The sequence below is a fragment of the Narcine bancroftii genome, chromosome 2, assembly GCF_036971445.1.
Source record: "Narcine bancroftii isolate sNarBan1 chromosome 2, sNarBan1.hap1, whole genome shotgun sequence".
Taxonomy (NCBI): domain Eukaryota; kingdom Metazoa; phylum Chordata; class Chondrichthyes; order Torpediniformes; family Narcinidae; genus Narcine; species Narcine bancroftii.
In genome coordinates, this window is record NC_091470.1 from 353,061,803 (window position 1) to 353,088,049 (window position 26,247).

At 40.4% G+C, this 26,247-nt stretch overlaps 1 protein-coding gene across 12 annotated transcripts in view; it reads left to right on the plus strand.

The window, feature by feature from the left end:
• The window catches only part of LOC138755765 (focal adhesion kinase 1), a 457,595-nt gene that overhangs the window by 186,889 nt on the left and 244,459 nt on the right, over positions 1-26,247 (plus strand). For all 12 annotated transcript variants that reach the window (XM_069922333.1, XM_069922329.1, XM_069922332.1 and 9 more), the window contains 2 exons: positions 7,992-8,158; positions 16,156-16,243. In XM_069922333.1, the coding sequence (XP_069778434.1) occupies positions 7,992-8,158; positions 16,156-16,243 (255 nt within the window). The remainder of the gene's footprint in view (positions 1-7,991; positions 8,159-16,155; positions 16,244-26,247) is intronic.

The window sequence follows — 26,247 nt, forward strand, 5'->3', positions numbered from 1 at the left end:
GCTTGCGGACTCTGCCATCTCGAGTACTTTGATGTTGGTGATGAAGTCATTCCAATGAATGTTGAGGATGGAGCAGAGACAGCGCTGATAGAAGCGTTCTAGGAGCCGTAGGTGATGCCGGTAGAGGACCCATGATTTGGAGCCAAACAGGAGCGTGGGTATGACAACGGCTCTGTACACGCTGATCTTTATGTATTTCTTCAGGTGGTTGTTTTTCCAGACTCTTTTGTGTAGTCTTCCAAAGGAGCTATTTGCCTTGGCGAGTCTGTTGTCTATCTCTGTCGATCCTTGCATTAGATGAAATGGTGCAGCCGAGGTAGGTAAACTGGTTGACCGTTTTGAGTTCTACGTGCCCGATGGAGATGTGGGGGGCTAGCTGATGGAGGACCTCAATTTTCTTCAGGCTGACTTCCAGGCCAAACATTTTGGCAGTTTCCGCAAAGCAGGACGTCATGCGCTGGAGAGCTGGCTCTGAATGGGCAACTAAAGCGGCATCATCTGCAAAGAGTAGTTCATGGACAAGTTGCTCTTGTGTCTTGGTGTGAGCTTGCAGGCTCCTCAGATTGAAGAAACTGGCATCCATGCGGTACCGGATGTAAACAGCGTCTTCATTGTTGAGGTCTTACATGGCTTGTTTCAGCTTCATGCTGAAGAAGATAGTAAAGAGGGTTGGTGCTAGGACGCAGCCTTGCTTCACGCCGTTGTCAATGGAGAAGGGTTTGGAGAGCTCATTGCTGTATCTGACCCGACCTTGTTGGTTTTCGTGCAGTTGGATAACCATGTTGAGGAACTTGGGGGGCATCCGAGGCCAAAGCCCTTTCCTGCTCACGGTGTCAAAGGTTTTGGTGAGGTCAACAAAGGTGATGTAGAGTCCTTTGTTTTGCTCTCTGCACTTTTCTTGGAGCTGTCTGAGGGCAAAGACCATGTCAGTAGTTCCTCTGTTTGCGTGAAAGCCACACTGTGATTCTGGGAGGACATTTTCGGCGACACTAGGTATTAGTCTATTAAGGAGAATCCTAGCGAAGATTTTGCCTGCAATGGAGAGCAGCGTGATTCCCCTGTAGTTTGACCCTCCTACACGTACTCAATGGCTATCCCACATGTTTAACTTAGAAAAAAACAAATACTCTGTCAATGTAAAGGGTTTGAATTTTTTAAATATTTGGTGGCCTTTTATCAAATATTTTCATAATGTTAAAGATTATTCAGATATTGTTTTGTGATTTTAGTCTTTTCTATATGGTAGTAAATTATATGCAACTACCAATAACTTCAGAAGGGAAGAGGGTAGATTTTGTTGAATAGTATTTTTTTTGTCTTTTTCAATTAGCCATTTTATATTTAAGTGCGTAAAATATTTTTGTCTTTCTTTTAGTCTTTTTGTTAAAGTACCTTGTTTATCTATTTTTTCTACATATACCTACATATTCATTTTTTACATCTGTTTAATGGCATTTACTTGTTTGTTATTATTGAAAACTTCTTAAAAATTGAAAAAGAAATGTTGGGATCACTGCTGACTACAGTGAAACCTCGTTAGAACGCGATCCGTTAATCCGCGGAATCGCTTATAGCGCGGGTGTCTGTGGACTCCAAACTTTGCAAATAAGTTGATTAAAATTCAGAATTTCATTGAGATTGTTAGTTATAAATAGCTTTCAAGTGGAATCGCCAGGAGAATGTGGCTCTGGAGCCGGCTGTGGGTGTCTGCAAAGGGATGTTCAAGTGGCAGCGCTGAAGGCGGTGTTCTGTCACCTGAAAGGTTTGCAGCCAGGAGAGGTGCCGCGGAGCAAATGCCAGCTCCTGAGTCAGGGCAGGGGCAGCTGCCTGACAACCCCCCTCCCTGCTTCCTGACAGCCCCCCTCCAGCCCTGATGTCCCGCGCCAAGGGGCTGTCGGCAGCAGGGAGGAGGGCTGTTAGGCAGCGGGGAGGGGAGCCCGTCAGCAGCAGGGAGGGGGGTCAGCGGCAGCGGGATTGGGGGCTGTCAGGCAGCGGGGAAGGTGGCTATTTGGGTTTAATTATCTGTGGGCACCCTGACATATAAGCATCTGTTCCGTGACTTGGCTGTAATGCAGCATGAAATCTTGGACAAGGTTTTACTGTATTTTCCTCACCACGTGTGGACAGTAAATAAGGCATGTTGCAATCTTATGCTTGCAGATCAGTGGAAGCATTATCTGACAATCAAAAACTGAGAATCAGCTAATATTGCTCCACAATTCATTTTACTTTGGATGTAAATTCAGTTTCAAATGCATCACAGAATAAATTTTAGAATTTATTTCTGATTTATAAATTAAAGAATATTTTTAAATATAATATAATTAACATATAATATGAAGGCCATTGAAAATTCTGATTTGATGATCATCAAACAGCTTCATGTATGCAGATTGATTATATTTATCTGAAATATATTTTCATAATATTCAATTTGTGATATTTAATGATAGATACTTTCTCTAAGATGATGAACTACTTAATAATAGTTTTCCAACTACTCAAACATCATCCAGCTATTACATGGAATTGTTAAACAGTTATGGGAAAAATCTTTTTACTTAATTTTCAAATATGATGATTTATTTATGACATGTTTTGGTGAATAAGCCTGACACTGACATTTCATTTTGGCCCAGTGGCATTTGGCCTTTTCTGGCACATAGTTTGAATTTATTTTAATTATAATTTCATTTAATTTAGGAATGCAGCACAGTTACAGGCCTGTCTGCTGCACGAGCACACACTGCCCTAATACGCCCTTGTGATCAATTAACTTATTTACCCTGCATATCTTTGGAATATGGGAGGAAACTGGAATGCCCAGAGGAAACACATGCAGACATGAAAAGAAAGTACAAACTCCTTACAGACAAAGCTGGATTTGAACCCTGGTCGTTGGTGCTGTAATAGCATTACGTTGACCACCACGATAATCATCCTGTCTTCATAAATACTTAATGGCAATATTTGTAAACCATGACTTTGGCTAATTTGATTAACTTTGATACTAAGACAGAAGGTTGTGGATTCAAACAGTGCTCCAGGACTTCTGTCATCTTTCTGAAACTTCAACACAGCATTAAGAATGTTAATTTTATTCTGTTTTTTTTAAATGATAAGGGCTACTTGGTAAGTTGTCAAATAGCTTGTGTATTTCAACTGATATTGGAAAAGACATGTTCTTGTTTTTGGACCCTGCCATTGTTCATTTTCATGCTGCCATAGCCACTTTTGTGGCTGAATCAGATTGCTCAAAAAAATTGGTATCATTGAGGATTCGGTTTCACATAATCACTACCATTCCATTTTCCTGCTTATTATGTAGTGGAACTTGCTTATTTAAACAGATACTTCAGCTTTATCTCATGTGGATAAAATGTACAAAAATAAGCAAGGCTTCTTTTCCATTTCAGCTTCCACCCCTGCTCTTGTGATTTTTAAAAAAATAAATGACCTTGATGAAGAAACAGAAAGATGGGATAGTAAGCTGATGGATGATGTGAAGGTTGGAGGAGTTTTGGATGGTGCTGAAGGTTATAGGTTACAAAAGAATATAGACAGGATGCAAGGTTGGCTGGAAAAGTAGCAGATGGAGTTCTATCAGGCTAAGTGTGAGGTGATGCATTTTGGAAGGTCAAACAAGATGGTTGAGTACAGGGTCAGATAAAAGGACAGAGGGACCTTGGGGTCCAAATCCATACATCTCTCAAGGATGCCACATATGTTGATAGGATAGTTAAGAAGGCCTCTGGGATACTGGGCTTCATTAATAGGGGGATTGAGTTCAAGAGTCGAGTGGTCATGTTGCAACTCTACAAATCTCTGGTGAGACTGCACTTAGTGTATTGAGTTCTGGTCACCTCAATATAGGAAGGATGTGAAAGCTATGGAGAGGGTGCAGAAGAGGTTTACCAGGATGCTCCTGGATTGGAAAATAAGTTTTATGCAAGGTTACCAGAGCAGGGACTTTTCTCTTTGGAGCGTAGAAGGATGAGAGGTGACTTAATAGAGGACTATAAGATTCTGAGAGGCAAAGATTGGGTAGACAGCCAGCACCTTTTTCCCAGGTTGGAAGTAACAAATATCAGAGGACATCTGTAGAAAATGAAGGAAGGAAAGTTCAGGGGAGACATCAGGTGCAAGCTTTTCACAGAGTTGTGGGTGCCTGGAATACCTTATCGGGGTGGTGGTGGAGGCTGAAACATTCGGGGCATCAAAGAAACCCTTAGACAGACACATGAATGAAAGGAAAATAGAGGGTTATGAGGAAGGAATGGTATAAAATTTTTTGATTTGAATAAATAGGTGAGCACAACATCGAGGGCCGAAGTGCCTGTACTATGCTGTAATGTTCCATGTTCTATGTACTAAATGAAATATGTATACGCCTGACCAATGCAGGTGAGGATCTCTATACAGTATGTTTCAAATTATCCAAAATGCTTGGGGTTGGATGTTCTTCGGTTAACCCAATTTTTCGGATAACCAAGAAATGGCTTTAACCAGCCCAGTAGCATCAACAGAATACTTGTATCAGCTGTCGTCGATCCCTGACACCTCCCCACTGCCATTGCCATTCCAGTCCAGGAGCCCAAGGTCCCCGCTCCTGCCGCCATTGCCAATCCTGCCTGTAAGCCCAAGGTCCCCGTACCTGCCACTGTCACTGATCCCTGACACCTCCCCTCAGCTTTTGCTGATCCTTCCTGGGAGCCCAAGGTCCCCACTCCTGCCCGAGAGGCCACTCTCCTTGATGATGCCGGAGAACGAAGTACAGTGAAGGGTAAAGAAGAAATGGGAGGGGAATTACCAAGCACAATCTCCCCAGGTGCTACCTGACCTGCTGACTTCCTCCAGTTGCTCACTGATGGCTCGTGATTCCAGCCTCTTCTCAGTGTCTGTCTTCCTAGCTGATACTGAGCTCTGTTGTTACCAACCTGGCACTAACATGAGCACTTCAGGTGAAATTGTTTCTCAATTTGTGATGTCATGTTGTCGTCGAAATAAAGTTTGGATAACTGAGATTTTTGGTTAAGTGGTTTTCAGATAATCGGAGATGTACTGTACAATTACTATCATGAGAAAGGTAGTGCTAAAAAAACCAGTGTATTTGAAGGTAGATAAGTCCTTGGTCCTGACAGAATGTATCCCTCAGCACTGAAAGAAATAGCAAAATCATAGTAGATGCATTTGTGGAATTTTACCAAAATTCTCTGGTCTCTGGGCTGGTCCCAAGAGATTGGAAGACAGGAAATGTCATGCCACTGTTTATAAAAAGGATATAGACCAGTTAGCTTCAAATCTGTGGGGAAAATTCTTGAAGCTGTCAGTAAGGAAGACTGGACATCTGGATAGAAATTGTTCATTAGGCAGACATACCATAGATTCAGGAAGGCAGTTCGTGTTTGACAAATTTACTGGAGTTCCTTGAAGAGTGCAATGGATAGTGGGGAACAGGTGAATATTGTATAAAGTATTAGGATTTTCAGAAAGCATTCAATAATGTGCTGCATAAATGCATAGATGATGTATAGCTTGGATAGAGGATTTGCAATCAACAGAGAGCAGAGTGCCTGTCTTTGTCTTTGGCTTGGCTTCGCGGACGAAGACTTACGGAGGGGTATGTCCACGTCTGCTGCAGGCTCGTTGGTGACTGACAAGTCCGATGCGGGACAGGTAGGCACGGTGGCAGGGGAAAATTGGTTGGTTGGGGTTGGGTGTTGGGTTTTTCCTCCTTTGTCTTTTGTCAGTGAGGTGGGCTCTGGGGTCTTCTTCAAAGGAGGTGGCTGCCTGTAATGATTTTGAAGATGGGACTGAGTGTACAGGTACACAACCCTTTATCCGGAACCCTTGGGGGACAATGTGTTCCGAATTTCTGATTTTTCCAGATTTTGGAAAGCCAAATTTAAACCCACCCAAATTGTGCTGCCGAATCCACCCCCACCCCCTTTCAGTCGTGCTGCCGTCTCCCCACCTCGCTCGCCTGATTCAGGCTGCAGATCTCCCACCCGCCCGACTTGCGCTGCCGGTCTCCCGCCCACTCGACTTGTGCTGCCGATCTCCCCCTTGCCAGCCTGACTTGCACTGCTGGTCTCTTCCCCTCGCCGGCCCAACTCGCACTGGTGGTCTCCCACCCGCCTGACTCGTCCTGCTGGTCTCTCCCACCCTCGCCTGCCCGACTCGCGCTGCCAGTCTCCCGCCCATCCGATTTGCGCTGCCGATCTCTCCTCCTCGCCTGCCCGACTCGCACTGCCAGTCTCCCGCCCATCCGATTCGCGCTGCCGATCTCTCCTCCTCGCCTGCCCAACTCGCACTGCCGGTGTCCCACCCGCCCGACTTGTGCTGTCGTCTCTCTCTCCCCACTTGCTGGATTTTGAAGCTTTCTGGATTTTAGATGTCCGGATAAAGGATTGTGCACCTGAAGTATATCAAAGTTTGCTGAAGACAATAAATTGAGTGGAAAAGTAAATTGTGCAGAGGATATGGAGAGTCTGCAGAGAGCACGTCAAGGAGGTCTGCAAGGGTCTGGTAGATGGAGTACAAAGTTGATAAATGTGGGTTCATCCACTTTGGAAGAAGAAAATAGTACATCAGATTGTGGCCTGCTGTTAAACAGAGGAACTTGGGATTGCTTGTGCATGAATGAAAAATACTTAGGTTTGTTGGTGCAATAGGTAATCAGAAATGGAAGTGGTCTGTTGGCCTTCATTGCTAAAGGGATTAAATTTAAGGGTAGGGATGTTCTGTTGCAACTATAACAGGTGAGGCCACACTTGGAGTTCACCATGGAGTTCCGTCCTTCTCACCTGAGAAGGGTGAGATTGTCTTTGAAGGCAGTGCAGGGAGGTTCATCAGGTTGATTCTGGAGATTAGGGGGTTAGTCTGGAAGAAGAGATTGAGTTGCATTGGACTATATTCATTGGAATTTAGAAGAACTGAAGGTTATTTTAAACAAACATAAAATTATGAAATGGAAAATAAGATGGAGGCAAACAAGTTGTATCCACAGGTAGGTAAGACTAGAATAAGAGGACACGACCTCAAGATTCAGGGGGGTAGATTTAGGATGGAGATGAGGTGAAACTGCTTTTCCCAAAAACAAATAAATCTATGGGAGTTCTCTGCTCAAGGAAGCATTTTATATATATATATATGTGTATATATATATATATACAGGAACATGTGACCTGTCTGTCTGGAACATTGTAGATTGTGAATGGTCACATGCCCTCCTTGTCTGAAACTTATTCGGAAGTTGTGTCTCCACCCACCCATGAGTGCATACCTTGCCATTGGCTCATTTAAATTACTTAGGGTCATTATTGGCTAGATGCCCAGCTCAGAACTGTATAAAACATTGATGCATAGCACATAGCCTCATGGTCCAAGCCCCAGACATCATTCCACACCAGGTCTCTACTGTGGACCTTGCTGAAAGAGTCACGGATAAGGTGAGCACTACACTTAAGCTGAGCCGTAGAACTGTGATAGATCAGTGTTGGTACAGGGAACCGGGAGTGTGTTTGAAGGTCCCTGTCTGTAGAGTGTGTACTCTACATGGGCGACCACTGGTAGAATCCAACCTGGGCTTGATGTGTATGTCTAATTAGTTGTTTAGTAGTTGAGTAATTAAGTATTATTTAATATCTTCCCCTGTTTGTCTCCACTGTGTTCAATAAAGTTACCTTTGATTGTAACACTTGTGTCCAGACTCATTTCTCCTTGAACCCACTTAACCTGATACTTTCTCAAACACAATATCAAGCAAGAATTGACATGTCAATGGCTACCCTTTAATGTCCTTCTTAATTCTAAAGCAATATGAGGCCATCTGTCAGTTTTTACTCCACAAAACTAGTTAAGCCTTTACTTCAACTGTGTATTTTTAACAGAAGTGGAAATGTGTTCATTTGGTAAATAAGATGTTGACAAATATTTTTTGATCTTTTCTGAATAATTGAAGTTAGTTGCTCATACCCATTATTTTATAGGGTATTATACAGAAGATTGTCGACTCCCACAAAGTAAAGAATATGGCATGCTTTGGAATTCGACTTAGCCATGTGCATTCAGAAGAGGTTCATTGGCTGCATCCAGACATGGGTGTTTCACATGTACGTGAGAAGTTTGAACAGCATCATCCTGCAGAGGAATGGAGGTGAGATGCACTTATGAGATTCTTCAGAGTATAATGGATTCTTTGTATAAATGCTTTTAAGTAATTGCTGACTTTGTTCTCTCCCTACATTTGCAATGTTATCTAACCCCAGAAAATATCTAAATACCAAAAAAATCAGTTGTGTCTCCTAATCTGTCACATATTTCTCTGTTTATCTCTTTTCTATTCCTACCCACACAGAATTTTCTTCGAGTGTTGAACTATTCCCCAGATTTTCAATTAGTGGTTTCTTTCCAGACCAATAAGAAAAAAATCCTCAAATGAAATTTTGTCAATTGTTAATTAACTGAACATAATATCAGGTTTTTAAAAAGAGTTGTTGCTGGCCACTCGTGAGATGTATATAAGTAGAAGGGCTGTAGGGGTGGGTAGGCGGGGCACTCACAAGTCTATAAGTCTAATATTAGTAATCAGGAAGTTACTGCAAAAGATTAATCTGCATTTGGAAAATTAGGGATTATTCAAGATAGCCAACATGTTTTTTTTAGTGTGTGATCCTGTTTGACCAATTTGATTGAATTCTTTGAAGCGATAACCAAGTGTTTTGATGAGGGCATTAAGGTCTTTGACAATGTCCAAACTGGAAGACTAGTCCAAAAGGTTGGAGCCAGTGGGAATCTGACCAGGTTGTCAAACAATTTAAACTTGGCTTAGTTATGATCAGAGCATAGGGTAATAGTTGAAGCTTGTTGTAGTCTTTGGAAGCTTATAACTAGCAGTATCACAGGGTTCATTTCTGGAGCCCTTGCTGTTTGCTTTTTATATGAATGACCTGCCTGTGAATAGAGGGACACATAGTTATCAAGTTTGCAGGTGACATGGAAATTGGAAGTGTTGATAGTGATGGGGTTAGTTATAAGTTGCAGGATGATATTGATCAGTTGATAAGATGGACAGAGCAATAGCAATGGAATTTATCCCTGACAAGTGGTGATGATGCTTTTTGGAAGGTCACAGAAAGCATGCCTCAAGGAGTATTGAGAATTCAGTTACATGTCTAAAGATTCCTGAAAATGGTAGCACAGAGATAAATTAGTGGAAAAAGGCTGATAGGATAGTTGCCTTCATTAGCTGTGATGTTGAATACAAGAAGGGGGACATAAAACTTTAGTGAGACATAGCTGGATTCCTGCATACATTTCTGTTTGCGCCATGGCAAAGGGTGCAGAAACAGTTCACTGGGATGTTGTCTGGGATGGAACATCTCAGTGATGAAGAGAGACTTGTTTTCCTTGAATTAGGTGAGGCTAACTGTGGATTTGAAAGTGGAATGTAAAATTGAGGGACAGAGATTGGGTAGATAGTATAAAACTTTTCCTCATCAGATATATCTAAAACTAGAGGGCATAAATCTCGAGCAACGAAGAAGGTGTTGAGAAGGAACCTGAGGAATAATGTTTTCATTGAAGAGCTGGTAGTAATCTGGAACGTTCTGTCTGATAGGCTTGTGGAGGCAGATTCTTTTAGTTGTGTCTCGATGAATAATTTAAATATCGAGGCATAGAATACTGTAGATGAAATGCTGGTAAATGGGGTTAGTGTAGACATACACTTGATGTTTGGCATGGAGATGAAGGGCCCTGTTTGTGTGCTGTATGACTTGATGACTGTAAATGAATGACATATCTAATATATCTGAAAATTTGATTCATATGGGTGAGAGGGAGCGTGGATAGTGATACAGCTAGATCAAAGAAGGGGTCATAATTTTCTGACCACTAGCAGATGTGAGCCCCTGGCTTTTTTCTGGCTCAACGACTGCATATTCTCAAACATTTCAAGATCACAATTTCAGAGAAAACCTGAGCATCGGATCTCCAAGGTATCCAAAGTAAAACTGCAGTTGTTCTCTCACATTCATCTTCCAGCTTTCATTATTTTCCAGGGAGTTAGTTGCATTCTGTTAAGTCATTTGACATATATAGAGAAATTTGTCATCAGACCATAAGGGCTTAAAGTACCACATAAAGGACCACATTCTGCTCCAAAGCTCCAGGTTGTTGAATTCCTTCTGGAGCAATTGTCAAAACCTCTGGATATTAATTCAATTCATTAACCACAATACTACTTTATACATCACTGCTCATAGAGCTGATGAACCAGTTTCAAAAACACGGGTTTACTGATGCCATCTGTGTGGAGTTTGCAGATTGACTGTCGATTTCCTCCACTTGTTTCAATTTCTTGTTTTCTCCCCATATCAAGGCATGCAGGTAGATGGGTTAATTAACTACAGTAAATTGATCTGACTATGTAGGTAATGTTAGGTTTGGAGTAAGTTGATGAGATTGTGGCAGAATTTATGTAAATAGTGATTGCCATTACCTCAGTTGACTCCAACGCTATTTGCCTTGATGACTTGAGAGCCTTTATCTCCTTCCTTGTTCTATTGTTATGGTTCAGTTTTAAACAAGAGAATTTGATGTAAATCTTGAAAGTTTTTTTCTTGTATTCTTTCACATTTGAAAGAGCTCATTTATTTTTATCTTGGAAATTTGCTCAATCTGATAATGGGTTCTCTCAGAAACCTGCAGAGATTAATTGTCACTGTGGGCTAGTTTTTTTGTTCGAGTCCATTGTAGGGCTCCACAGAAAATTCTGATCCTTATTTTTTGTGTTATTGATTACTTGTTTTCACAAATTAGTTGAAGAGCATTTCTATACCTATGTTTCACGTTAAAGGGTCATGGAAAAGAGCAAACCATGAGACAAACACCACTGAAATAATAAGGAAATAATATATGAATCAAGATTATAAATTTAACAAAATAAATAAATTTCTCAAAAAAATCCAAAGAAAACAATAACCTTTTTGTTAATATATGAAGGGACTTGAACTCATCAACCCCTCCTTCCCCCCCCCCCCCCACAGAAAAATACCCAACCCCTCAACTGATGGTTCACAATAAAAAAGAATACTTGTGGTGCTATGTGGGTGAAAAAAGGCCAAGAACCACTGGCTTGAAGAATTCTGGCACACTTAATTTTTGATTAGGCTTTTTACATAATGTGCTGCAAAATGAAGCTTTCAACTTTGAAGCAGGAGATTAAATGTCATAATCTCATTAATATTTTCATTTTTAAATCTTTTAATTTTGTGGTATTCCTACAAGAAAATTACTATACAAAGAAATAACATTTTTTTGGGGCCAGTAAGCTCGGGAAACAGAATTACGGTGTGGTGAGTCAAGGATTTTGTGGAATCAGTGCTGAGCTCCAGTGATCTGGGTTCAACCCTAATCTACCATACTGTCTTTGTGTATATTGATAGTTTGGATTTCCTCCCCCATTCCCAAAGATAGATGGGAGGGTTACTGTGTGCAGTTCAGGACCATGTGAAAGATGATAGGTCACTGGGAAATACTTGAGGAATGAACTAATGGCATTGTTCTCAAGGCCGTGGACCAAATGACCTCTAAAATAGCTCTATGGCTACAGTAGATTTAAAGAAAAATATTTTCAGGCTGTTCTTTTGGAGGCAGGGGGTGGTGGGGGGGGGGGGGGGACCGTCATTTTCCCTGATTGTGATCTTTAACAACAGATTTTGTGATGGAAACTGTTCATGTCTGAAACTTCTGTTTCAAGAATCATGATATGAAAGCTATTGACTTTACTCCACATGCTACTGCAGGCTCTTGGCCAGTCATTCCAAAGTTTTACTTGGGACTTCCATCGTTCCAAGCTGCGATTGTAATTTTCTTTCTGTCTGTTTGTTATCTTCGTATGTACAGACACCACACCTGGAGGGACTCACCTTTGCCTTTTTTTTCTCATCTCTATTGGGGTGCCAAATTAGTGGCACATCTGTGCTTTAACGGGTAAACAGATTTTTCAAGTTTTTAATTTTACATTTAGACATGCAGCATGGTTACAGGCTCCAGCAGCCCATGTCCCCCTAAATACAGTGGGCGGCATGGGCTCAATCCCGCGTGATTATGAAGTGGGAAGAAACTGGAGCACTCGAAGGCAGCCCACGCAGACACGAGGAGAACTTACAAACTTACAAACAGATAGCGCTGGTTCCAAACTCGGATTGCTGGAACTGCAATACCGATGCACTAACCAGCCACATACGATACACGTGATAATAAAGAAACCTTAAACCATTTTGAAGCTTCTCCACTACAGGATTAAATCAAACCAGGATCAGCTCATTTTCCCAAGTAATTTATTCCACTAGGCCTTTTTTATGGTGCAATCCCGCATTAAAGCTGGCTCAAGGGGAAAAAGAAGTGAATTTACCTTTTATGGTGACAGCCTATAATGCAGATGAAGCGTTGCCTTTATGGAGAGCAGATTCAGGAGCCGTTTTCTGGAGCTGAGGGAGGCGGAGCGAGTTGTGCAGTAGCGCCACCTGTCGCTGTGGTGTCAAAAATATGCGCCAGCAACTGAAAAATTAATATAGGCATTCCCTTCCACCCAAAAGAACAACAAACCTTAGGCATCGGTCACATGAATAGAGTAATGATCCTTTAGAGACAAATTGCAGTTGCTATTTGCCCTGTATCTGAACACACTGAGTGCTTTAAAATTTGCGCTTGGGTTGTGGACTGACAATGTCATCGCGATGTCATCAGCCCTTCCCTTTGCAGGCGCTTTCAGCGGCATTCATTTTATGGAGGAGCTGGAGCACTTTGCTTCACCTTTAAGTCTACCCACCCCCACCCCCCCCCCCCCCCCCCACCCCCAGGCAGATGGAAGCTGGAGCGTATTTCACCTTCCGACTTTTTTATGGAGGTAAGTGAAGTGATTTAAAGATGTAGAATCTCTGTCTTTACATTCACCTTTTTTACTCCATAAAAAGGCCTACTGTTTTACATGGGTATTGGGTTGGTGAATGGTTCCGTCATGACCATCATATCATTTGTTAGATTAAAGTGGTATCCATTTTAAAAATTCTATTTCCAATTACTCAGCATTTCTTCATAACCATTGTTGCCTCATTAAGTTTCATGAATATTTTTCTTTAGTTGGTATTTTTTTCCAGAATACTGAATGCAGAAAAAATCCTAAAATTTGAACTGCTTGGGGATTTCAGATTTTCCTGATTCTAGGTATTACTTTTAAAATTCATATTTAAAGAGAATAAACAAATAAATTTTGATAGTTTATTAACAAATACTTTTTTTTCATATAAAATACAAAAATAAATTCTTGCATTTCTGCAACTTCCGTGTGGTCGCTGGTTGGCGCTGTGCATCTGTGGCGCTTACACATGCAAAAGTCAAGAGCTTTCAATAAGTCCAGCTTCTCGGATAGTCCAGATTTCAGACGAGAGTTTTTGATATGTCTGGATTCTCAGATGTTCCGGATTTCTGCTGTCTGTACTTGTTTCAATTTCTCTGTCACAAGGGAAACTCATCTGTTTTACTTGGATTTTTTGCGATCTTGAGTAGAAGGAAACAATCATGAGGTCATGTTAATCATCTTTTGACTGCCTCCATTTTAGATGCAATTCAATCAGGTTCTCATCTCTGTCGGTAACCATCTTCAGCAGGGAAAGTTTGTTACCCTTTTGGTGGTTATCAGACTCTGAATAATCTTTCTGGTGCATAAAAATGACATTTCAAAATATACGACAAACTTCAGAGTATTACATTTTAAAAAAAAAAATTGTAAAAATGTAATCATTACCATCAATTAAAGGTGTAATTAATGTTTTTCCTGGAGTCTTCATAAAGGGTAAGAAATTGTCAATATTTTATGGTTCCCATCTATGGAGCACAGTCAGGAAAACAAATGACTGACAAGAATTTCCAATTTGCCTTTGAAGGAGGAATGTTAAATGATGTGCTGCAGGTAAATTTTATTTAGGAATAGTATGTTCTTTTTAAAGACAGGTTTCTATTTCCTGTGGAAATCTCAGCATTTGAAAATCTTACTGTTTATTTTAACTTGATGGCTAAATTTTTATTATCTATAAATTAGTTTTGGATGGTCCACATCTGGAATATGCTGCCAGAAGAGACTGCAGAAGTGGGCATAATGACAACATTCAAAAGACATTTGGAGAGATAATGACCAAGAGCAGGGAAATGGGAGTAGCCCACAATATTGTAAAGGTTAGCATGAAGGGCCTGTACCTATGACTTGATCTCTCATTATCCATCATCTGCTCTCTTTCATACTGCAGTGAAAAATTAGTGCTGAAATTTTCTGCAGAAAATGGTATTGTGTGTGAAGATACAAAATTCAATGATTATTTTTCCAGAAAATAGCAATTGAATTTTTTTCTAATTTCTATCAAAGTGGATGACTACATTTCTGCTTATCTTTATTTACCTTCCACTCCTTGTTGTGATCCATTCATTTGGTCTGTTCACGTCTATCTCATGACTCTCAATGCTACTCAGCTTTGTCATCAGCAAAGTTGGATATGTTATGTAGACATTGATAAATCTGTGAAAGTGTGACAAATCAAGGACTGATATATCATTTCTAAAAAAACTAATATCAAGTGTTATATCTTTATAATCAAGGGTAGTCAGCAAAGATGTGCAAAGAGATAACTTTTTGATGAACGTGAGAATTGTTTTGGAGAATTGAAGGGTATGTGCATGTGTTTGATGTTGACATAGATATTTGCAAACCTGGGGGGAATTAAAATTATTTCTGCAGGTTTTGGGGTAAGTGGAAGAGTAATTAATTTTGGCCATTGTAATTGCCCTTGAGGATAGTGCTGAGCTCATTCTGATCAAAGTACTTCCCACTGTGCTATTAGGAAGTAGGTTTCTGGGTTTAGAAACATATAGGATTATGAAGGGTATGGATAGGACAGATGTAGGAAGGTTTTTTGAGCTGGCCAGGGAAACTAAAACGAGAAGACACAGTCTCAAGATTCGGGGGAGTAGATTTAGGACAGAGATGAGGAAAAATAGTTTTTCCCAGAGAGTAGTGAATGTTTGGAATTCTCTAACCAGGGAAGTGGTTGAGGCTGCCTCATTAAACCTATTTAAAATTCGGTTAGATAAATATTTACATGATAGAGGAATTAGGGGATATGGGGGAGAGGGCAGGTAGGTGGAGTTAGGTCATAAATTTGATCAGCCATGATTGTATTGAATGGCGGAGCAGGCTCGATGGGCCTTTTTTGGCCTACTCCTGTTCCTACTTCCTATGTTCCTAAAACGCTGGCAGTGAAGAATTGGGAATATCTTTTAGAGTAAAGTTGCTGTATGTGCTGGAGGGAAGCCTATTGGTGGTAGGTGTTTCCATTAGCAGGAAGCCCTTTTGTTTGCTCAAGTTTGTGGATTTGGAAGGAGATGTCAGAATAACGAGAGTACACTCCACACCCACTACATTGCTAGTAATGGAGGATGGAGTACCAATCAAGTAGGCTGATTTATCTGAGATACCATGGGACTTTTTGCATATATTGGAGCTGCAGTCGTCCATGAAACTGGAGAGTATTCCATCAGCCTCTGACTTGGCATGTCAGTACTTGCTCCAGTACAACTTAGTTCTGAATCTCTCTTGTAATAGAGACTCATTGTGTAGAAAATGATGAATTAATGTCGATTGGTCACTTGAAAGCTAACTGAAATATGAAGCGATAAATTGTGCTTAAAGAAAATCTTTGACTCTCATGAAACTAAAAAAACTTATAATCTACAGTGCTTTGCCATAATCTTAAATACTAAACAAATTCTAATCAATAAGACTCTGAAATAATTACAAATTTTAATGAATTTTCATGAGATTAATTTATTTAGATATGTAGCAGGGTGATAAGCCCTTCCAATCCACTAGCCTGTTTTTTCCCCACCCCCAAATATACCAATTAATCGACAACATCCATACTATTTTTGATGGCAGGAGGAAACCAGAGAAACCCAGAGGAAACCCATGTAGATACGGGAAAAACATGCAAACATCATACAGACGTGGATTTGAACCCAGGTTGCTGGCGCTATAATAGTGTTGTGGTAACGGTGTTGCCCAAGTTTAGTGACTGATTTAATGTTGTTTTCTTACAGGTATGAGCTTCGAATCAGATATTTGCCGAAAGGTTTCCTGACAGAGTTCAATGAAGATAAACCTTCTTTAAATTTCTTTTATCAGCAGGTGAGTTGGTGGCTAAAATGTTCATTCTCCACAGGGTGAAGTTGTTTGAATGATATTTGAGCATCCTGATAAATTTACAGATTGAAAAGTACAGAATTTTTCTGCAAGTTGTTGAATTGTATGAGGAGAAAGGGATAAAACAAGAACAATAGCTCTTGCATTATCTGCTGAGTTGAGTTTTAAAAAGGGTTCGAAGCAGGGCCTTGTGCCATTTGAGTTGCTGGAGCATTGAGGAAAGAGGAGGAGCAACAGACGGGGAGAGAGAGAGGCAAGTCTGAGAAACAGTTTTAGGAAGAGTTATAAGGGCACTAAAGGGTTACGCAGAGTGTGGGAGTGAGTAAATGAAATAATAGGCAGGGACAAATAAAAGGAAGGGTAGCTAAAGAGGAGCGGCCAGTGAGTCAGTGGCTCAGGGTAGGAGTGGAGCCTAGATGTTTTGGCTCGAGCAGCTCGAATGGCCCAGTGTAAGAGTGGAACTTTGAGGGCTTGGCTTGAGAGGCTTCGGTGAACAGAGGCTAAAGAAGAGCTTGCTCCCACAGAAGTAAGGCCAGTAAGTTTCTTTAATAAATATAATTAACTTATGAGTGGGTAATGGAGGCAGTAGTTAGGGCAGTCCAATGTTCCAAATGTAGGATGTGGAAAGTCAAGGACAGCATGGTTGTTCCAGATGACTACACCTGCAAAAGGTGCATCCAGCTGCAGCTCCTGTCAAGCCGAGTTAGGGAGGTGGAACTAGATGAACTTCAGATCTTAAAGGAGGCAGAGGTAGTGATAGAAGTTTCAGGGAAGCAGTCACCCCTAAAAATCAGGGGACAGGTAACTGGGTGATTGTCAGGAGAGGGAAGGGGAAGAGGTTAACAGTGTCGAGCACCCCCTGCAGCTATTCCTCTCAATGAGTATACTATTTTAGATACTGTTGTGGGGGGGTGGGATGGGGGAAGAATTATCTACCAGGGACAAGTCGAGTTAGTTCCGTTACTGGCACAGAGGCTGGCCCCCCAGCTCAGAAGGGTAGGGGGAGAAAAGGATAGCAATTGGGGACTCATTGGTTAGGAGAGTAGATAGGTTCTGTGAACAAGATCAGGGCTCCTGGATGGTATGTTGCCTCCCAGGTGCCAGGGTCAGGGACGTCTCTGATTAAGTACGTAGCATTCTGGAGGGGAAGGGTGAGCAGCCAGAAGTCATAGTCCACATGGGGACCAAAGACATAGATAGGAGAAGGGATGAGGTCCTGAAGAGGGAGTTAGGAAATAAGTTAAAAAGCAGGACCTCAGGGGTGGTAATCTCATGATTGCTGCCTGTGCCATGTACCAGAGAGGGTAGGAACAGGAAATTGTGGTAGATGAATGTGTGGCTGAAGAGTTGGTTCAGGGGGCAGGGATTCAGATTTTTGGATCATTGGGATCTCTTCTTGGGAAGGTCTGACCTATTTAAAAAGGACTGGTTGCACCTGAACAGGAAAGAGACCAATATCCTGACGGGCACATTTATAGAGCTGTTGGGGAAGGTTTAAATGATTTTGGCAGGGGGTTAGGAATCAGAATGTGAGGGCAGAGATTAAGGTAGAAGACAAAAGCATGAATAAATATAGCCAGTTAGAGGGGTTGAAATGTGTCTATTTCAAAGCTTGGAATAAAGGGATGAACATAGAGCATGGATCAGTACATGGAACTACGATGTTGTGGCCGTTACTGAAACTTGGCTGGAGGAAGGGAAAGATTGGTTGAGCAGATACCTGGGTTTAGGTGTTTTAAAAAGAACAGAATGGGAGGTAGAAAAGGGGTAGGAGTAGTCAGGGATAGTATCACGGGGGGCATGTCAAGTGATGCTGTAGCATCAGGTTGGAGAATCTAGCTCTCCTGAAAAAAAAGTTTGTTCGAAAAAAAAGCATTAAATATGAAAGAAATAGAAGGAAAAGAAGAAATAATAATATTTAAAGTAACAGAAAACACTCTAGAGATGCCTCCAAAGAAAGAAAGGCCTGCTGCTAGCTCAAAAGAAAAACAACAGAAACTACAACAAGATAAAGAAGAGAGGCCTGCCTCGAAGATGGATCTGGGAGCTGTTCCAAAGGATAAACCATGAGCATTGCTCGAAGAAGGAAGCAGATATAGACTGCTTCAACAAGAAGAAGAAACAGGAGGAATCCACTTATAGCAAATAGAGAAGGGTGTACAGTCAGAAGAAGAGGAAGAATTAGAAAGCCAACAGACAGCTGAAAGCTCGGAAAGGTAAAACTGCTAAGTCTTTGAGAATACAGAATTTAAATAAGCAAATGATGGTAATGATGAAGGAAATAAAGCACGTTAAGTATATTAGAGTATTAATGGAAAAATCAGATGTTAGAAAAAGATTTGAAGAGATAGAGGAAAGAGTTAAAGAAGGAGAATTTGAAATTGAATCAATTAAAAATCAATTGCAGAATGTTCAAACTAATTTTACTACTGCTCAAGATCATGTGGCTCAAAAATTGGATGCCTTTGAACATTTTAGAACAAATAATATAAAAATTGTGGGACTCAAAGAAGGGGATGAAGGAGATGAGAGCAGACAATTTTTGCAACGATGGATCCGTCAAAACCTTGGAGTTGAAGAATTTCAGAGAGATATTGAGATATAGAAAGGGCGCATCGAGCTTTAAGACCTCGAGCACAACCAGATCAAAAGCCGCAACCAATGCTAGTTAGTTAAATTTCTTCTTTATCAAGTAAGAGAGAATATTTTGCAACTAGCAGCTGAACAAGCAAAGGAAAGACAAGGACCTTTAGAATATAATGGAAGTAAGATCTTTTTCTATCCAGATACGTTTTGAATTGCTGAAGGAAAGAAAGGAATTTAATCCAATTAAAAATGTACTATGAGGAGAAAAAGGAAACGCTTTTGTTTTAAGATATCCTGCCACCCTGAGGGTTTCTGTCGAAACTAATTTTTTGTTGAACCAAAGAAGGATAATATGCTGACTCTTTGCCAGATATTTGTTGTGAAGAGGAGATCAGTGCGGAGCAGCAGAGTACAATCTGAAAGGCATTTTTAACAGTAATATTTTGAACTGATAAAGGGTGATCTGTTTATTTTTAAGTAAAATGAAATAACATAACATATAACAATTACAGCACGAAAACAGGCCATTAGGCCCTTCTAGTCCGCACCGAACCAAACACCCCTTTCTAGTCCCACCTCCCTGCACAATGCCCATAACCCTCCATCTTCTCATCCATATATCTGTCCAACCTTTTCTTAAATAATACAATTGACTCCGCCGCCACTATATTAACATAACATAACAACATTTATGTGACAACATTTTTGGGAGAGCTGGGGGGGGAGGGGTTGACGCTGCCAATTCATGTGTGCATTTGTGGCACAGACCACTGCCTGTAACATGGAGGGAAGTAATGTTTTTCTGTGTACCAACATTATGAGGGGTTTCTCTTTTTTCTATCTTTATAAGGCTTCCTTTCTTTTTCTTATGTTCTTTACATCTGGAATTGATGATAATAATAGTGCTTTATATGATAATGTAGTAGAACTAGGAGTTGGAAGTGTTGAGGTATGGGTGAGAGATGGTACTAGTATCAATGATTAATGGGTGAAATGGAAATTTTGTAAGTATTGATATTAACGGATTAAAAATCCGATTAAAAGATAAAAATTACTGGTATATATGAAAAAGATGAAAGTGGATATTGCTTTTCTACAAGAAACACATTTAACTGAAGTTGAACATCAAAAATTGAAAAGAGATTGGGTAGGACATGTTGCAGCATCTTCATTAATTCCAAGAGGAGTAGCAATTTTGACTAATAAAAAACTTCCAGTTAAAATACAAAGTATTATTACAATGGTACATTGTCAAGTTGTTTTCTGAATTTTGGACTTTTTTGAATATATACACACCATATATAGATGATGAGAAATTTGTGCAAGAAACATTTTTTAATTTAGCAAATGTTAATGAAAATGTATTAATAGGAAGAGACTTTAATTTTTGTCTTGACCCATTGTTGGCTAGATCTGGGAGAAATGTTATTAAAAGTAAAGCTGCAAAGTTGCACAGTCGTTAATGAAAAATATGAAATTAATAGATGTATGGAGAAGAATTCATCCTAAAGAAAGGGATTTTTTTTTATTCGAAAAGGCATGACTCTTACTCCAGAATTGATTTTTTTTCTTAATATCGGCACAATTGCAAGGAAAAATAAAAAGAGAATATAAAGCAAGAATTTTATCAGATCATTCACCTTTAATTTTAGCAATATCAATAGAAGATGGAGAGAAATCAGTTTATAGATGGAGATTTAATTTTATGTCATTAAAAAGAAAGGATTTTTGTGAGTTTAAACGAATAATTTTTGAAATTTTAATTCAGTAATGAATAAGTTTGTTTTATGGGATGCAATGAAAGCATATTTAAGAGGTCAGATAATGTTATACATCTAGGATTTTAAAAGATTATATACAATCAAATGAAAAAAATGCATGTTAAATCAGAAATTAAAGTATAATACTTTGCAAACATAAAATGAAAAGGGATATAATGAGAACTAAGCCAAGTTATTATGAGGAGAGAGAGAACATAAGGTTCTTGCATGGCAATTAAAAACAGAACAAGTTTCTAGGACAATTCTAGCAACTAAGAAAGAATAAAATCAGATAACTTATAAATCTCAGGTATAGTATCACGGTTACAGAAAGGGAGGACACTGCAGATGAAGTGTCCATTGAGTCAGTGTGGGTCAGATATAGGAAGGGAGCTATTACTGTGCTGGGTGTAGTTTATAGGCCCCCAAATAGCCCTCAGGGCACCAAGAAGCAGATAAACAGGCAAATTTTGGAATGGTGCAGGAAATACAGGGTTGTAGTTATGGGTGATTTCAACTTCTCTAATATTAATTGGCACCTCCTGACTGCAAGAGGGATAGACGGGGCTGAATTTGTCAGGTGAGAACAAGAACGATTCCTGACACAGTATGTGGACCAGCCGAACAGAGAAGAGGCCAAACTGGATTTGGTTCTGGGAAATGAACCTGGATAGGTGGCAAAACATTTCGGTGGGGGAGCATTTTGGTGAGAGTGACCAAAACTCCTTTAGCTTCAATATAGCTATGGTAAAGGATAAAAACAAACTGGGAAAGTGCTTAACTAAGGAAGGGCTAATTATAAAGGGATGAGACAGGAACAAGCAAGAGTAAATTGGAAACAGATGTTTAAGAGTGAAAACACAGAAGTAATGTGGAGGAAGTTTAGGGACTACTTGTTCAGGGTTCAGGAAATATTTGTCCCACTGGGACAAGAAAAAGATAGTTGGAAAAGGGAACAGTGGCTAAAAAAACAGGTGAAACAACTAGTCAAGAAGAAGAAGGAAACATACATAAGATATAGGAAGCAGGAAACAAGAAGGGCTCATAAAAAGTATATGGTAGCCAGGAAGGAGCTTAAGAAAGGACTTACAAGAGCTTGAAGGGAGTATGAGAAGGCCTTGGCATGTAGAATTAAGGAGAACGTTCGTATGTGTATGTGAAGAATAGAAGGGTGAATGAGAATGAAAGTGAGGCCGCTAAAGGGTAGGAAGGCAACATGTGCCTGGAGGCAGAGGAGGTTGGGGAGGTCCTAAATGAATACTTGGCGTTAATATTCACAAGAGAAAAGGACCTTGATCACGATGAGGTTGAAATTAAACAGGCCTATGTGCTGGACAATGTGGAGTTTAAGGAAGCGGACATGTTGGATATTCTTAAAAATATCAAGATTGATATGTCCTTGGGGTTGGACATGATATACCCCAGGCTGCTGTGGGAAGTGAGAGAAAACATAGCTGGTGCAGTAGCTATGATTTTTTAAATCCTCTTTGGTAGCAGGGGAGGTGCCGGAGGATCGGAGAATGGCAAATGTAGTCCCCTTGTTTAAAAAGGTAATAGGGAAAACCCTGGGAATTATAGAGCAGTTAGTCTTACGTCAGTGGTGTGCAAACTGATGGAGAGAATTCTTAAGGGTAGGATCTTTGAGGATTTAGAGAAGTACAATCTACTCAAGGATAGTCAGCATGGCTTTGTGAAGGGAATGTCGTGCCTCGCGAGTCTAATTGAGTATTTTGAGGAGGTAATGAAAGAAATTGATGAGGGTAGGGCAGTAGATGTGGTTTACATGGATTTTAGCAAGGCATTTATTAACAAGATCCCCCATGATGGATTCATCCAGAAAGTCATGAGGCACAGGATCAGTGGAACCTTAACTGTGTAGATAAAAAAAAGTTGGCTTGTTGGAAGAAAGCTAAGAGTAGTAGTGAAAGGAAAGTATTCTGCCTGGAAGTCAGTGACTAATGGAGTGCCGCAGGGATCTGTTCTAGGACCCCTGATCTTTGTGATTTTTATAAATGTCTTAGATGAAGAGGTGGAATGATGGGTCAATAAGTTTGCAGATGACACAAAGGTTTGAGGTGGATGGAGCAGAAGGTTGACGAATATTACAAGAGGATATAGACAGGATGCAGAGTTGGACAGAAAAGTGGCCGATGGAGTTTAATCTGGATAAGTGTGAGGTGATGCATTTTGGGATGAACAGAGGGACTTTGGGGTTCAAATCCATACATCCCTCAAGGTTGCCACACAGGTTGATAGGATAGTTAAGAAGGTTTATGCGATGCTGGGATTCATCAATAAGGGGATTAAATTCAGGAGTCGAGAGGTTATGTTGTAACTCTACAAATCTTTGGTAAGACCATACTTAGGGTATTGTGTTCATTTCTGGACACCTCATTATAGGAAGGATGTGGAAGGGATGGAGAGGGTGCAGAGGAGATTTACCAGAATGTTGCCTGAATTGAGAAATGAGTCTTATGAAGCAAGGTAAGCAGAGTTGGGATTTTTCTCTTTGGAACATAGAAGAATTTGAGGTGACTTGATAGAGGTCTACAAGATTATGAGAGGCATAGATAAGATGGACAGCCAGCGCCTGTTTCCCAGGGAAGGATCAACAAACACCAGAAGACATGTGTACAAATTTAAGGGAGGGAAGTTTAGGGAGATGTCAGGGGTCAATTTTTTACACAGAAAGTTGTGGGTGCCTGGAGTCATCTAAGAGACTTTTAGACAGACACATGGCTGGAAGAAAAATAGAGTGTTGTGGGGCAGGGAGGATTTAGTCATTTTTTTAAAGGAAGGAGTATCTGGGTTGGCACTAGCATCGAGGGCTGAAGGGCCTGTAAAATGAAATTGGGTAGCAGAACTTGAATGGATGCAAAATAGTGCAGATACATGCTTCCTACACCTTGTCATTTGGACCACATCAATTGTTACTGACAGTAGGCAAAGTTGATAGTTTAAATACAAAAGTACTCAGTCCAGCAAACAAAAAATACCTAAACAACCATGTATGGTCATGAGGGAGGGCCAGACCAGTCGTGCCTTGGAATAATCAAATCTAGAGTTAACAAAAGCATGAGAAAATTTCAGCAACAGATAAATGAGACGATGTGTTTTTATGGTGTAACACGACCTTGAAGGCGGCTCAATGAAAAGAAACAAAAAGTTGAACTTTACTTATTATGGAGAAGGCCTATAAGGTGGATCCAGCATTGCTTTCAACTCAGCAGTGTCTGGAGCCATCTTACAGAGCTGAGGAAGGTGGGTCGAGTGGTGCAGAAGCTCTGCCCATTGCCGTGACATTATGCATAAGTGACGAGAAGGGAAAACGGCCTACACCTGAAGTGGCGACTGAAGAGCAGGTAAGAGTCCTGGTGAAGATCTGTTCAAGGAGTCTTAGGACTCCGGCAGATCTCCTGCGCAACGTAATTAGCTTTATTACAGCATACGGGATTTTAAAGCTCCTGTTCCTGGGTCGAGGGCTGTACTCTCCTAGGCGGATTGGAGCTTTCAACAAGGTAAGTTGACCGATATAAAGGCAGAGAATATCTGCCTTTACATTTGCTTTTTTTCCCCATTATGAAAAGACCTACAGAGCCGATTCGTATTATAGAGGTGGAGATAGAAGGCCAGTGCAAATTTATCTCTGTTCTATGAACTGATTCAAAGTTTACTTTGCAGTCAAATATGACACTAAAACTGTTATAAGCTTGGTTCAGCATCTGCCAGAAGAGTATGGGAAGCAGAAGGCAGGAAATCGTTGTTTTTGTTCTTCTGGATATTAATTATGCAAAATGCCTGCTGAGAATCAGAATATAGTTGAGTTATGATGACAAGTGATGACTTGGATATTTTCAACGGATGTCAATACTGTATTTCCAGACAAAATTGCCAAGGAACACATCAAAGGAAGGGTGGCGTGGGTAGTGTAGTAGTTAGTGCAATGCTATTACAGTGCCAGGGTTCAAATCTGATACTGTCTGGAAGGAGTGTGTAAGTTTTCGTAGTGTCGATGTGGGTTTCCTCTGGGTAGTCAGGTTTTCTTCCACCCTTCAAAAAACATGTGGGGTTTGTTGGTTAATTAGGGTATTTGGGCACATGGACTCGTGTGCTTTGAAGATATTCCACAATGAAGTTAGACAGGTGGTTCCAGCGTTAAATTGCTCTATGTCTTTTAAAAAAAAAGCAGTGTGTGGATGAGAAATAAATAGGAAACAAGGTTTGGCACCAAGGAAACTTATGAAGTCATCAGGAACAGAAAGACTGTTGTCGGTTCTTTGGTTGTAACTGGATAGTTAAGAAGGGGACCAAATGCGTACGGTTCCATCTAGCTTTTTGATGATGTGGTTGTCTTGGAGGAGGATCGTGTCAAATGTGTCAGAGGGTGCAGACAATTCAAGTAGTATGGGTACAGTAGATTAAGATTTTCACAGTTGCATAGGAGGATATTTATGACATTGAGAACCTTTTTCAGTACTGTAACGTGCAGAAGCTGATTACTAATTTTGTGGGCTCTGACATAACTACAGAGCTCTGAATTTATTGAACATCTTTAATTCCTCTTGTTAAGGTCTCATTAAATCAATACAGTTTGTGCTTTGAAGATATACCATGATGCAGTCAGACAGGAAGTTCCAGTGTTTTTATTTGGCTATGATGTATTTTTCAAAAACAAGTGTGTGGAATTTGGAGGGCATCTTCCAAGTGTGGCCAAACACCTATGTTCAAAAGCCCTCAAATTTTGGAGTTTATAGGTCTGGCAGTATTCGTCAACATGACTTGAAAACAGAAAGTACCAATTGTGTTATCTAACAGTGACTTAGCGAATACATGTTGGAAGAGTACCAGTAAGTTTTTTTCTTGGACAATGCCAGACTTGAGTGGTTTTTGAGCTCCACGGTTTAAAACAAATGGAAATGATGCTACCAAATTCTAGACATGTCCATTAAAATTTTTGGAAAGGCTTTGGTGAGTTAGGAAGTGTTACTCACCACAGAATTGTCAGTCTCCTGCAGCTGCAGCATGTATATTAATTGATATATGTGATTAATGGTGTCCTCCATATGTAAATAGTAAGTAATGTTATTGAATGTCATAGGTAGAAACTTTGGAAATGGTTAGTGCCTTAGACTTGCCTTTTATCAGATCAAACCTTTACATTGTTGTGACTATAGTAACTTGAAGCCACGTTTGTCCAAGGCTGCCTTGATAAAGACAATTATTCACTTCATTTCAGGAACTCAGGTTGTTTGTCCAAATTTGGATCAATTTGGTAATTCAGGCTATACAAAGCAGAACATAACCTCAATATTGTAGAGAAGGAAATGGCTGACAAGGTGCTGCTCATTTGTACTTCTGCACATTTCATGACTTCACTGGTAAATGAATTAAACAGTGATTGGCTAGATTAGATCCCTTTCCCATCCTTTAAAACTCCAGCAAGGATAGGTCTAGAGCACACATGTCAAACTCTGGCCCGCGGGCCAAATTTGGCCCACGATATAATTATATTTGGCCTGCAAGATCATTTCAAAAATGTATTAGAGGTGGCCCACTGGCCGCCGCGCCAGTATAGCGCATGCACAGTAATACAACAAATCCCAGAATGCATTGGCGTCAGCCCGCTAATCGCCCCCACCTTCT